The sequence below is a fragment of the Hylobates moloch genome, unplaced genomic scaffold, assembly GCF_009828535.3.
Source record: "Hylobates moloch isolate HMO894 unplaced genomic scaffold, HMol_V3 SCAFFOLD_6, whole genome shotgun sequence".
In the NCBI taxonomy this organism is placed as follows: Eukaryota; Metazoa; Chordata; class Mammalia; order Primates; family Hylobatidae; genus Hylobates; species Hylobates moloch.
This window is the reverse complement of record NW_026652281.1, coordinates 110,751,033-110,765,273: the sequence shown is the minus strand read 5'-3', so window position 1 is coordinate 110,765,273 and position 14,241 is coordinate 110,751,033. Positions and strand designations below refer to the sequence as shown.

Here is a 14,241-nt window from a genome sequence, read left to right as displayed (position 1 = left end):
AAAATCTCCTCTGTCACCTCCCCCGAGCCAGGAGAGATTACAGAGGCATGGACAGGACACTGTTCACCTAAGCCAGGAAGGCCCCTGGTGCCCACGCAGCCAGAGCAGGAGGCAGGCCCTCAGAAAGTCTCCTGGCCATCAGCCTGGCCTGGGTAGGGGCTCCCTCCTAAGTTTCCTGCCAGACTGAGGCTACGGTATGACCATTAATGGGCCCCTAGTTGTTACAAAGGTGTTTCCAGTTCATTCGGGAACCAAGACTGATCTCAAAAGCTGCCGATGTTAAAGAGGGATCCAGAAAAGTTTGGGAGCCCCAGGCTTGGGGATGGGATCAGGAAGGGGAAATACCTTGTTCTAAGGGACAAGGGACCCTCTGGGCCCAGCTAGGTCAGGTAGGCAAATATTACTTGGGATTGCCCCTGTATGCCCAGAATGTCTTAAGATTCTGTAGTTGGAAGAGGGAAGATCCAGAAAAGAGAAAGAAAACCTTTGCTGTTTCCCAGGTTGTTGGGTCTCAACGGCAGGGGGGTTTCACCCACTTTGTCCCCAGGGACAGCTCTCCTGCTGTGGTGTACCGGCCCGCCTGGACTCCACGAGCAATGGCCACGGATTCAGAGACCCCCAGTGCGCCTGGAGAGCACAGCCTTGGGGAACCTGGCCCGGAAAGGAGCCTGGAGGAGAGCAGAGGTGAAGAGGGTATGTCACTTGCCGAGCTCCACGCTAGTCAGAGGCAGGAGCGCTACGCTGGCCCTCCTCCCGCCGGGCCCTAGATGGCCCCAGCGCTCCCGAGTCATCGCGCCCCGCGTGCGCGCCCGCCGGCTCCGCGCACCTGCCGTGGCCGCCGCGCGGGTCTGACCGGCTGGCGGGCGGGCGGCGCGCACAGGTGGCGGCGATTAGGCAGGCGGGGCCCGGAGGGTGACGTCACAGGCTCCGGTCCTGGCGGCAGAAATAGGGCAGCCGCGGCGGCGGTGGCACAGCAGCGGGCAGCGGCGGCTCAGGGAGCTGGAGCCTCAACAGCCTCCAGCGAGCCCGGGACCCGCTGACAGCCCGAGAAACCAGCCGAAGGACGCGGGGCGGGGTCGCCGCCGCCGCCACGGGGCGCTCCCTCCCTCCCTCCCGAGTCCGGCCACCTGGTCTTCCCCTCGGCCCCGGCCGTCTCAGGTACGCGGGCGCAGCTCCGGAGCGGGCGCGGGGAGGGTGCCATGTCTCTGGCGCCGCCACCAGCCGGTCCCGCTGCACCCCACTGGGGTCCGGGCGCCCGCGGCCCCGCATCTTGCTGCAGGGCCCAGCGCGGGCGCTTGCTTGTCCTTACTGCCCGCGCCGGGAAAGCCAAGTTTGCTCGCGGGGAAGGGACCGCCGGGCCAGGGCTCGGCAGGGCTTCCCCGGCCAAGGCCAGGACTCGAGGTAGAGGCTGGGACGCCGAGGTTCTTGGCCGGGGTCTGTGGTGGGGACCGGAGTGACCCGGTTGGCACGCGGGGCGCCACGCAGAAGCGCTCGGGCCGAGCCCGTAGCTGGCGCCCGGCTCCGAAACCCTGCAGGCGCCGTTCTTGGGCTCAGGACCCCGAGCGGCCCCGGCGGAGCCAGGCGAGCGCGGCCCCTCGGCCCGGACCCGGTGCCCTTGGCTCCGGACTAGAGCGCGGGGCAGGCTTTCTCAGTACCTCCTCCCCGCGGCTTTGTGGGGAAACTTGCGTCTCCTCGCTACAGCCCAAAGGGCCCGCTGCGCTTCGCCTGGCCCTGGCTACCCCGGTGTCCGCAGCGTGTGAGGCTGGGGAGGAAGGAATCCGGGCACGACCCGACTCCAGGAAGCCTGCGGCGCTGCTTGTGCGCAGCCAGCCGCGGTCCAGAGCGAGCGGCCCGAGGTACCCGCTTGAAGGTGTCTAGGGAGCAGTGTGTTGGGGGCGTTCAGCGTTCGGGCTGGGAGCTTGGTCCTAACAGAGCTTGCACTGTGGATGATCTCCGCCTTCTTTGCGCCCGCAAAGCAAAGACGAGTTCTGAGTTTCAGGAGGGACCTGGACGAGGCAGAAACAGCCCTCTGCTTTCGGCGCGTGTCGCCTCGAGTTTGGGGACGAGCTAGCGCTAGTCTTTGGGGCTCCCTGCAGCCGACAAAGCGGCGCCAACCCGAGGCTTGCCACCTGAGGACTTTGTGCCCGCAACTCTTGCGGAAGCGGAAAGCCACCGAGGCAGTGGGGTTTCTTGGTTTCCAGAGCGCGGCGAGCCTCCGGGAGGCGCGGCAAGTGCACTAGGAGTGCGCGGGTCAGCGGGGCGGGCCCGGCGAGGTCGGTGTCAGAGCCCGAGAGCGGGTGCCGGGGCGCTGTCCAGCAGCACTCGCTCGCGGCCGCGGGCTGCCGACACTGATGAATGGCGCGGCCACAGCCCGCCGCTCCCCTCTAGGTGTCGCTTCCGCCGAGCTTTCCTCCAGTGAAAAACAGCGCCGGCAGCTTGGTCTGTTCCCGTCGTAAATTTGTTGCAAGCCTGTGCACCAGGAATTGTACTAGATGGTGCCCCCAAGATACAAACATCCGTCCAGGTTCTCTGGGCCAAACGTAAACAGAATTTCAATACGTGGTGAAGTAACTGCCAGCCAAAATGTTCACCGGGAATGGGCCTGTGTCACAATCTGTGAGGGGAAAAGACGGATCAGCGAGCGACTAGGACTCTTCTTGAAAGTCCTGTTATTTTCCTACTGTCAAATTTAGGGGAAACCAGCGATGCTTTTTAATAGTGTCTTCTTAATCCTGGGGGGCCAGGCGCCAGTTTCTGTGCCTGCCCCTCTGGCCCCCAGGACAGGCTCTGGGTCTGGTTGGGGGGGGTGGTCCACCTGGGAAGGGAATGGTCAGAGGTGTGAGTGATGCAGCTTCTGAGACTCCAGAGCCACAGCAACTTTCAGGCAGGAGCTCAAGCCGGACATATGAGCAGATGCCCTACAGGGCACGTGTCTGCTTCCCATCTTAGCGTTGTGAGAAGGAGGCACTGCAGCATCACTAGACCATTTCTGCCATACTCTGCTAAATGTTCGCTTTTTCCCTCCCATCCTGGGAAAAAAAGGGACCACCCTCTCCCAAGACTTCAGACTGAGCCAAAGTTCACATAAGAAAATAGTCCACTTTGATGTAATGTATTAAAATTGCTCGTTAGAGTTGTCCTAGTGCTATTTTCTCTCTTAGAATTTTATGATCATCCTAAATTTTTGTTGATTCTAGGAAAGCTCTTTTTCTTCTGGAAAAGGGCCAGCTTGTTTTTCTCGGTATTAGGAGAACTTTTATCCTTTTGGCTGTGCCCTGGAGGTGGGTGAGGGAAGAGGAGGTTGGATTTTTCCACCATGACCAGTCACTCACTGAAGACTTTTTTTCCTTTTACTAAGGGCTGTAGGACTTTTTAAATGTGACCTTCACCTTATGATCTTTTGTTTGACTTAACACTATATTCAGAGACTAGCATTGAGTAGTCATTATTTCATAAAACTACCTTAATTCCTACCTTGCCTTGTTTGAGTGTTTCTCTGCAAACTCAACTTTCTTGAGTTGCTTATGTGTGGTCAGTTGTGTGCTTCCTAGCTTAATGCAATTAGATATTTCAAGAGCACATCTTTCTTTACATTTTCTGTCTCAATGCATAACATAAGGCATGGAATTTCCAATAAAATAGAACTGCAGTCAAGAGAATGTGGTTCTTAAGAGGTATAACTGATTCAGTTGGAAGGATAAAGGTTATTGGAAGTCACACGTGTGTCTGTGTTAAACTTCATAGTAAATAGGAATATCATAGATTTCTTCATGGCACGTAGAATAATTTAGGCATCTAATTTATCAAGTGTTGGGGAAGAATTAACTAATGATATAGAGTAGATAATTAATAGGAAATGCAATTTAACTTCATTAGGGCTTGCTGCAAGGTTAGCTTACTGTATTTCCATGCCTAATTTCCCTGGGTTGGTATTTTAGGGACTGTCTTAGGAAATCTGTACCACTTTCTTTTTTTCTAAAACACTCACATATCAAAACTAGGGTCCTAAGCCTTTGAGAGGTTCCCATACAGCCTCCTGGTTTCACGTTGGGGTTGATGTGGCTTTTTTTTTCCTTTTAAATTTGAGCAGACATGCAGAAGAGAATTCCAGGTTGTATTCAGTCAGTATTTGGAATTCCAGAATCCCAGTTGATTTTTATATGTTGATTGCCAACATGCCATGTATAAAATGCTACACACCTACAGAGTGTGTAGGGCAGACACTTTTTCATTTGGAAAGGTTGAGAATGCAGATGTTTCAGGGTCACAAATCTGACTGTTCTCTTCAAGGCTGGGTGGCATTGCTTAGCTCTGCCAAGTCATCTTTGTAATTTCTGGTCCTGTTGGTTACAAAAAGAAGCCATTTCTGTATGGCTAATCCTTAATGGCTAGTCTGGTAAAGTTACCAAGTTCTGGGAGAGAGGCTGAGAGAGAGAATGGATGAACAATGCCACCGAAACTCTGAGGGCCAGAATTCCCATTCTTCCCAACAGGGCTGGTTCCTGGAATAGAAAGAGAAGTTTGTATTAAACCCATTGCCAGTTTAATGGGATTGCTTCTCTCTGTCCTGTGAACTTGGTCAATAAAGACAGCTTACATGCCTGTGTGTGTTCTCTGGGTGGGGCAGATTTTGGTATTTTCATATGAATACCTATTTCTCCCTAACAATGTGCATTCCTGTTTCATGCTTTTTCAGCTTTCTTCAAAAAGCAAGACAGTATTTGGAATGTTACATCATACTAACCAGTAGTACCTCTGTAATTCTAAATACAGATAAATAATAGCACAGATATTAGCTTATTTTAGAACACCTGAAAATCCTGTGGTTTTCACAAGAAGGTAGACAATCTAGTGGAGGTCCTTCAGCATTGAGAAAAGCAAAATCTGCCTATCTAAACAGAGAATGCAAACTCCCACTCTAGATGTAAGTGTGCCATACTATAAGGAACCAAACAGTTGCCCCGAGGGCAGGATGCCTAGGTTCCAGTTTAGGCCTAGCCACTGATTTGTCCTTGAACCTGGGTGGATTCATCCACCTTCTGGTCTTCTGGTGTCCTATCTGTGTGGCAGCCAGGTTAGCACCAGGTTCTCCTGACTGGGGGAATGTCTGTAGGAGCTCAGGCAGGAAACCACAGGGGAAGCAATGAAACACCTCCCTTCCAAACAAGATGGCTTAAGTTTCAAGTCAGTGTACTTTATGACTTGTTTGGAACAAAAGGTAGTCTCACCTCTTTATATGTGGACAGTCTTAGGTAGATTTATAATTAATACTTAGGACTTAGCAAGGATTGAATGAAACTTATTAATCTAAATTGATCTCAAAAGGAGCTCTAGGTTAAAAAGGGGATTTGTGACCTTATGGATGGCACCTTCCTAATTCTATAATGGGGAGATTCTTGCATCCACCTTTATCTGAAGGCCAGTAGGACTACTTGAATTTGAGGAGTAATTAATTTGTTAACAGATTTACTTCTCCAGAGTGACTAGCCTTATGATGCTGGCACTCTCCGTGAGCTGAGGGGCATCTGCCTGGGATTCTGTGCATCTTTTCATGGTTCCCCTCCCTCCCTCCCTCCCTCCCTTCTTTCCTACCATATTTTTTCTTAGTCCATAAATAGAGCAGCAGTGAGGACTGAGGAGAGTCTGCCCAGGGGCCCTCATCCCGGGGTAGAATTAAGGGTGAGCAGCTTGGCTCTTTTCCCTTGGCTGGAGCCATGAGGAGGAGAGCAGCTCTTGGCAGCTTTCAGAGGAAAGGAGAGTCTCGGGGCCAGGGCCTCCTATCTTACTGTCTCTAGATTTTCCCCATTATACTAAAAGCAACTGTTTATCAAAACAAAACAGGCAGGACAAAACAAAACAGACAGGCAGCAGCAGGTGGGAGTTAAGAGAATAGATGTCGTGGGTCTGCGTGCCTGACTTGGAATCTCAGTTTTGCCACTTGTTTGCCACATGGCCTTGGCAGAGTCCTTAACCTCTCTGTGACCCCATCTCCTCTGTCATCTGATTGAGGGATAATCATTGCCCCCGTCATGGAGTAGAAAAAAGAGGGTTATGAGTTAATACATGTGAAGTGTTTAGAACAGTACCTGACACATCGTAATTGCTATATAAATGTTAAACAAATAGATAGTCTCTATTTGATTATTAGACAGATAATCAAAATTGATTTAGACCCAATATTAATTCTTTTTTATGAACTGAACTGTCATAAAACTTGAGCTGTAAATTTCCAGGCTGTTGGTGCTGTAGATATAATGAATTGTCAATCACCGTTAAGTATAAAATGACATCTAAAACACATCCACAGTGCAAATGAAATCACAGCTAGTGGTAGAAAGACCGAGCTAAACTTTACAAACAAGCTGCCCAGGAGTATTTCAGTAGTTGGCCTGGTTCACGTGTTTGCCTGTTTCCAAATAAAATCTTACAGGAAATATAAACACCAACCAGATAAAACCAGTGGCAACTCCAGGCTTGGATCTTGGGCCTCGTGAAACACAACCCAGAAACCAGCAGTCTTGGTGCATCCTCTTAGGAACTGATTTGGTGCTTGCCAAAATAACAGTTGAAATGAATATATTTTATTTTAATGCTACCCATTAGTACCAAAACATGAAACATAATTGATCTTAAATTACAAAGCAGATTAAAAGCTAAATACCAGATTCTGTGGCTTGTATATTTCATAACTCCAGGAGTTGACATCTGTACATTAGCTAGAATAGATTTGGATTATCTTGCTGTTTTTAGTTTATGTAAGCTAGGAGGCATGGAAGGGGAGAAAAGTAGACCTTACTCTGTGTGTTGACTCTGTGAGCAATGTTTGATAGTAGATAAGTAGGACAACATTAGTGAGAGTAAGAAGCAATGTCTTTCTAGTTCTAGCTTAAATTCCTATGGCTGGTTTTGAAAAATTCCAAAAATCCACTAGCTGTTTTCTGCAGTCTCTGGAAAGTGGCTCTGCATTCGGAAGAGGATCACTTATGGAGAATAGGGAGTTACCTTGTTTATTTTTAGAAAAATGAGTTGCAGCTGGGCACGGTGGCTCATTCCTGTAATACCAGCACTTTGGGAGGCCGAGGCAGGTGAATCAACTGAGGTTGGGAGTTCGAGACCAGCCTGACCAACATGGAGAAACCCTGTCTCCATTAAAAATACAAAATTAGCTGGGCATGGTGGCACATGCCTGTCATCGCAGCTACTCGGGAGGCTGAGGCAGGAGAATCACTTGAACCCAGGAGGCAGAGGTTGCAGTGAGCCGAGATCGCGCCATTGCACTCTAGCCCAGGCTATAAGAGTGAAACTCCATCTCAAGAAAACAAGAAAAACAGGTTGCAGTTAGGGGAAGACATTTTTATTCTCTCTTAGTCCTGAATATGATTTTGTTTTCCTGCTCTTTCTCCCTGTGAGATTTCACACACCCTAGCCAGACCACTGGATCAAGTGTGTAGAAGCCATTGGGGGGTGGGGGAGGGGGTGCCGTGACTGCCGCAGTCCTCACAGTCCTCTCCCGGGTGGCAGCTAAAGCGGCACTATTCCACTCAACTCTGCCTTCTTCAGAGTGTGGGGCAGGTGCTGATGGTGAGACCGTAACCTTCAGATTATATTTACTGGCCACCCAGACTCTTTTCCCGGTAGCTCAGCTTTGTCAACAGATGTCAAAGATGAGTGACTGAAGAAACAGATACAGGAGTGGGAGCTTATGGACTCTTTAAAACAAGCAGACACCTTCTCTTAAAAGACGGTCATACCTTATAACCTTGCCTTTTCATGGGTCAGTGCTATAGGCCCACAATTTTGAGTCTGACTTCTCCTCCCTGTGGGCATTTCTGTCTCCAGCTGGAGACATAAAGCAGATGTGGAGAGGCAGCTCTATTTGGATGTGGATGGCAGCCAAACGAAACCTGGAATGTGGCAGGAGTGTAATTGTTTGCCAGCCCTGGACTCAGCACTAGTGACTATGTGACAACTTCCACCCCGTTGTCTAAAGTAGGGATGCTCCAAAGCTGTTGCCTATGGCAGTGAACAGGGATGGACTGCCAGGTCCCTCAAGCACCCACTTCTTTCTGAATTGGATGTCTGTTCTGGACCAGCCCTAGGCCAGTTCATGCTGGGTGTTGGCCTCCAAGGAGCTCCGGTGTCTTTAACTCACCAGCCTAGATCAGGATGCAGTGTGGACCATATGTGATTAAGCACTAAATTGTGTGGTACAAGCAGAAATCCATAACCCCTAAAGGTTCCTTGAGTAAGAGTTCTAAGAACTGCATAATGAGCTGTATCTGGTTATTTTTCATAATCAGAATACTGAAATTATGGTTGGACTGTGTTCACAGTGGAAAACTTTTTCCAAAAAAGTACAGCTTATTGGACAAGTAAGATAGTCTGTGTCTTCATTTCCTCAGCACAATGCTTAGCACATGATTTGGACTTGAATATTTGTTGTAGCTGATCCTTAGTTTTTTCATCCATGTGATTATTTGATTACCTTGAATTGCTCACTTCTTGTCTTTTAGGACTATATGCAATAATGTTATCAAGTAAGCCTCAGGAAACACCTTAAAGGTTATTGAAATTCTGTTATTATTGGATGCTTGGATTCTGCTACAAAAATGGTTGGTCTTGAAACTAAGATATTAGACATTATGATGCCATTTTGAAGCTCACTGTCTTATAAACTGAGGTGTCGGCTACAAATGAGGTGCCAGAGATGTAACATAATTCTTAATCATCGTGTCTTTTTTTTGAGACAGAGTCTCACAGCAGAGGTATGATCTCGGCTCACTGCAACCTCCGCTCCCGAGTTCAAGCGATTCTCCTGCCCCAGCCTCCTGAGTAGCTGGAATTACAGGCGCCCGCTACCACGCCCTGCTAATTTTTGTATGTTTAGTAGAGAGCGGGTTTCACCATGTTGGCCAGACTGACTTGTCTCAAACTCCTGACCTCAAGTGATCCATCTGTCTCGGCCTACCAAAGTGCTGGGATTACAGGTTGTGAGCCACCGCGCCCAGCCATAATCATAATTTCTCGAGCACTGATTGTGTGCCTAGCCCCAAATGCTTTCTCAGGAAACTAAGGCGTGGCTATATGACAGCCTAATAGAGGTGACCCAGCTGCCTCACCCTGGTTTGTTCTTATAGATGTAACGGTAGTTGGCATTTCAAATGGGTTTCCACGCAACAGCATTTATAGAGTTCTTACTCTATGCCTGACACTAACTCCTTCAATCCTCACAAAAGCCTTTCGAGGTACATATTATTGCCATTTTAGAAATAAGTAAACTAAGGCTCAGAAGTAATATAACTTCTCCAAGGTAGAACAGAAGTTTGGTGCCAGGATTTAAACCCAGGTTTATCTGATTCTGGGGAACACATACTAACTCACTGTGACTTACTATATCCATCTCACAATGTTTTATTCTCAGCATTTGTCATTTCTTCAACAGACTCATCAAAATGAAACCAGGAGGCTTTTGGCTGCATCTCACACTGCTTGGAGCCTCCCTGCCAGCCGTGCTGGGATGGACGGACCCAGGAACCAGCAGAGGCCCGGATGTGGGTGTGGGGGAGTCACAGGCAGAGGTATAGTCAAATCCCCGCTGACATAACATTTCAAGCTGATTGCTTTCTGATGTTACAGTATCTGATTTCACCTTTAGTTTAGATCAGTTAGATCACAAAGTGAATTAAAATTGCACTTCCTTTTTGGTGGGGACAGAAGAAGGCAACATGTGTGGATACGGACAAGAGGTTGATAACACAACGTGAATAACGGCTCTAAAACCTCTCAGATGCTGAAAATGTATTCCAAAACCAAGCTTGAGTTGCATGGTTAGTCTCTACAAAGACCCTCAGGAGAATGGCCTTTCTGTATATTTAGTAAAACTCTGAAAATGCAGAGTAATTGGTGGAGCACACCCATGTGAATTAATGAAGTATTTTAATTATAAAATATATTTGAAAAGAAATGGACTACTTTTCAGGTATATAGATAAAAAGCACGAGGCTGAGAAAGAACTGGCAAGTGGAGGTCCTAAGGGAGAGTGCTTTAATGAACAGATAAGAATGATTAATGGCATGTTAGGTATATATAAATGCTTCTAAAGTGCTTGAAAAACTTGTTCTCAAATACCTCCCTGGAGAGTCTGGATGTTCTGCTAATTGCTTAGTGAACCCTGGTCTTACGTAGTAAAGAGGATTCATAAACTGCAACCTGGCCCTGCCCAAGGTAGTAGGTCCCATGAATTTGGGGTTCACAGGCAAAATGAATTTTTCTGCAGAAAATGCTTTGTGTGTGCTGACCCTTAAGAAATGACTACACCCTTCCATTAAAACCACCTGGGATTTTCTCTATGCTGTGATGAATACTAATTCCTAATAGGGGGCTTTCCAGGGCACTTTTCCTCCCATTGGCTTCCTTGATGCCTGCTGTTCTCTTTTTCTCTGTCCCTGTTTCCTGTCCTGCGGAATGAGAAATAAAAATTACCTCACAAAGTCAACATTCCCAGAGAGTGAATAAGGTTACTCGGTGTAGGGTAGGATTAATGCATTATTTGATCAAAAGACATGATTTCTCTTTCATTATTACTTAATTGCAATGCAATCCCAAACCTACCAGCCTTAATCTTTGGGGAGCTTCAGAAGTAATTTAATGTACACTTTTCCTGCTGAAGTTAGTGTGCCTTCCTTTTGTGGTGAGCAGACGATTAAACAGAAACGCTATCTCTGCCATCTAAATCCATGAAGGACGCAACTTAATGCTCTTTTGAAAGAGTCTGGAGGCTGGCTTGCTGGTGAGAACAGCATTTCCCTTATGGGAACAGCTTTATCAGTACACTTATATCCATACGAAGAGAAAATGATCACTTAAATCCTACACATATATTGTTGAATATTTAATAGCAAAGCAAACAGACAAACACACAGGTAAGCTTAGTCTTCTTACTACTGGGGCTCATCGGCCCACTGTTTTAAACCACTTATTTCAAATAAAAGTATCAAGTCAATTAAGGTGGGATTTAGCTGGAGGTAAATTGAAGGTAAGTTAATATCAACCCAGGGCTTCTTTATCTTAGCTGTTAACACCCTAATTCTTTGTGTGCAAACAAGAAGGAGCAGATGCTGGTCATTGGGAGGAAGTAACGCTTTTTGGGGGTTATTATTTTGCTCCCCTGCAACCCCCGCTCCAGGGTAGCTTTTGTCTTCCAAGTCCAGGAATGTTGCTGCTTCAGGAAAGGGAAGTGATGACTGTGTAGATTCTGCACCACAAGAACTATTGCCCTATTGATCATATATATAGTTTTTTTCTATAGCTTTTGTTTTTGCAGTATTATAACTTCTAATCATTGAAACTGTTTCTATCAGTGATTCAATGAGATGATAATGGGAATGGGCCTAGGGTATAGGATGGCCTAGGTTAAATGTTTAGCTGCAGAGAACAGAACACTGCCGGGTACGGTGGCTCACACTTAATAATCCAAGCAGTTTGAGAGGCCGAGGTGGGCAGATCACTTGAGCCCAGGAGTTCAAGACCAGCCTGGGCAACATAGCAGAACCCTATCTCCACTAAAAATACAAAAATTAGCTGGGTGTGGTAGTGCACTCCTGTAGTCCCAGCTACTCGAGAGGCTGAGGTGGCAGTATCACGTGAGCCTGGGGAAGTCAAGGCTGCAACAAGCCATGATTGCGCCACTGCTGTCTAGCCTGGGTGACAGAGTGAGACCATGTCTGAGAAAAAAAGAAAAAAAAAAAAAAGAGAAAAAACTCAAAGGAAAAAAAAGAAAACAGAGAGCGGAACATTTATTTTAATGGGTTTGTTTGCAGCCCTTGCTCACACTCTGTGCATCCCTCCATGCACCCCCATGCCCCTGCTCACCAGGGGCCTCCTGTGGGGCGTGTTGTCTCTTCTTTCTGTCTCTCCTTTCTACACCTGACTCTCCTCCTCCTTCAGGGCCCAGCTCTGGTTCTTAGTTTTTCTTTAGAACCTTCTTTGACCACTCTTGGTCTCTTTTTCTAAACTCTTAGTCCTTCCTCTCTCTTTTTGTTTTCTTACCCTTTTATTTTTACGTTAGCATACGGAGGGAGCCTATCTTATTTATCTTTTCTTCCTTACAGTGTCTAATAATTTTATAAGCAAAATAGAGGTTCAATGCATTTTTAAGCCAATTGATATTTATGTGACCTATGGTCCTGGTCATAAAGTCACTCTGGTGCTTCCAAAATTCAGACCGGACCATCAGGTATTTCAGCGCAGGGTGTACCTCCCTGCACAGCAGGTTCACTCCCAGTGGGGACGTGGATGGTTTTCCCCAGCAAATTTGTGAGCAGCCTGCAGGCCAGGCAGGCTTGCATCCTAACATCCAAGATAGCCCTTGTGTGTTATAGTTTCTGGGTAGTTTCTTATTTGAACTGTAGCTATTAATGTATCGATAACTCACAGTCCAAACCATATTAAACTCCTCTAGCAGTTTCCGCAGACAGTCTTATTTCCTGGAAGAATCAAAACCAGCAGAGTTTCCTGAGACTCTAAATAAGTGAAAAACCTTTTTCAGGAACCAGATATTAAAATGTTTCTGTGTATTTCTTCCTGGTAGTAGTACTTCACACAAATACTCATTGACTTAAGATTTTTAAAGTACTTAGAAAGCGTTAATAAGATTTGATTTACCTTTAAAGTTATTATACCAGTTACTTGAATGACCTAAGGGTAAATAAGAATTAAATGACCAACGCGTGTGTGTGCACATATTTTTAAAGCAATTATAGCAGCTGTTAAATTATTGTTATATGTACAAAGACTGCAGTGGAAATAGCTTCAAGCAGTTTACCATTTTACAGACATAGATAAAAAGAAATACAGTTGGGTGGAGTGCCTCTTTCGTAAGAGTGGAGTGGCAGAACGTGCCCTAGAATACTAATGGAATTCTGAATTCAGAGGAAACAATTCTGAGAGTTACAATTTATTGAAATAATGAAATGTTGTTATATCCACCCCCCTTTATCCTACACAGATGCTCTTTGACTTACGATGGGGTTACATCCAAATAAACCCACTGTAAGTTGAAAATATCATAGGTCGAAAATGTATTTCATACACCTATCCTACCAAACATCGTAGCCTAGTCTGGCCTGCCTTCAGCATGCTCAGAACACTGACATTAGTCTACACTTAGGGCAAAATCATCTAACACAAAGCCTATTTTATAATAAAATGTTGAATATCTTATGCAATTTATTGAATACTGTACTGAAAATGACAAACAGAAGGGTTGTATGGGCACTTAAAAGTACGATTTCTACTGAATGTGTATCATTTTCATACTATCCTCACATTGAAAAATCCTAAGTCAAACCAAACCTAAGTCAGGGACTGTCTGTACGCTGGTCGAGATAAATATAGTAGTAAAATCAATATTGGTAGAATTTTGTATTTGGGGGGAAACCAAGGAACCAGGAAGGGCTGAGAAGTGATGTGGTAGCAGCCTCCAGAGAGCAGACCTGCTTTTGAGAAATAGGCATTTGTGGGAGCCCCCTACTTTTGGGACCCGGCTGCTGCAGTGGCAGCCCCCCACTTTTGCAGCCTTGGTGCTATGGCGGGAGCCTCTCCTTTTGGGGCTTGGGTGCTGCCATTGGAGCCACCCCATTTTTGGGGCCTGGGTGCTATGGTGGGAGCCTCCCACTTTTGGGACCTGGGTGTCGTGTTCCAGCACCAGCATCTCACCCATTTTCTGGGCTCTGAGATTGAATGGTGGGTGTTACACGGTCTTACATGTCTTTCGTGCATTTTACTGAACTTTTTCTAAATGACTCTTACCCATGGCATGTACATAGTCACGTACTACATACCTGTACATGTTAATATTGATTCCTTCTTAAATTGTCACCTCACATGCCTCAGTGCTTATAGACCAGAGATAGGTTTTGAGCTCAGACGCCATGGGTTTTCAGTATTTGAAAATTCTCTCAAAGTAAAGTCTTTGCAGAAGAAATATGTGGAATGCTGTCAGCTAACTTAAACATGATTCCCTGCCTCCTTAACCTCAGGGATCAGCCTAAGACAGCATTGATCCTACCCTGACTGACTGGCCCCTTCCGCTTGCTACAGGTGTTGACGGCAGGCATGGCACTCCTTTCCCCGCGAGGCATGGCAACCTCAAATTGCAGAGTCCCTAGATGCTCCGTGGCTTCGTTCTGCCTTGGCTGGGCATTCAGTAGTACTTGGGCTGCTAAGACTGAGCACTGATTT

At 46.8% G+C, this 14,241-nt stretch overlaps 1 protein-coding gene across 3 annotated transcripts in view; it reads left to right on the top strand.

Annotated features, from left to right (window-relative positions):
• The first annotated feature begins 941 nt into the window (after nucleotides 1-941).
• Nucleotides 942-14,241, top strand: part of FSTL4 (follistatin like 4) — a 422,010-nt gene continuing 408,710 nt past the window's right edge. Inside the window, exons 1-2 of one of the 3 annotated variants that reach the window (XM_032157904.2) lie at nucleotides 942-1,158; nucleotides 9,443-9,578. In XM_032157904.2, the coding sequence (XP_032013795.1) occupies nucleotides 9,453-9,578 (126 nt within the window). In that variant the 5' untranslated portion in view covers nucleotides 942-1,158; nucleotides 9,443-9,452. Of the gene's footprint in view, nucleotides 1,159-1,385; nucleotides 1,857-2,387; nucleotides 2,664-9,442; nucleotides 9,579-14,241 lie in introns of those variants that run through there. The other 2 variants (XM_032157906.2, XM_032157905.2) reach the window with 2 other exon arrangements.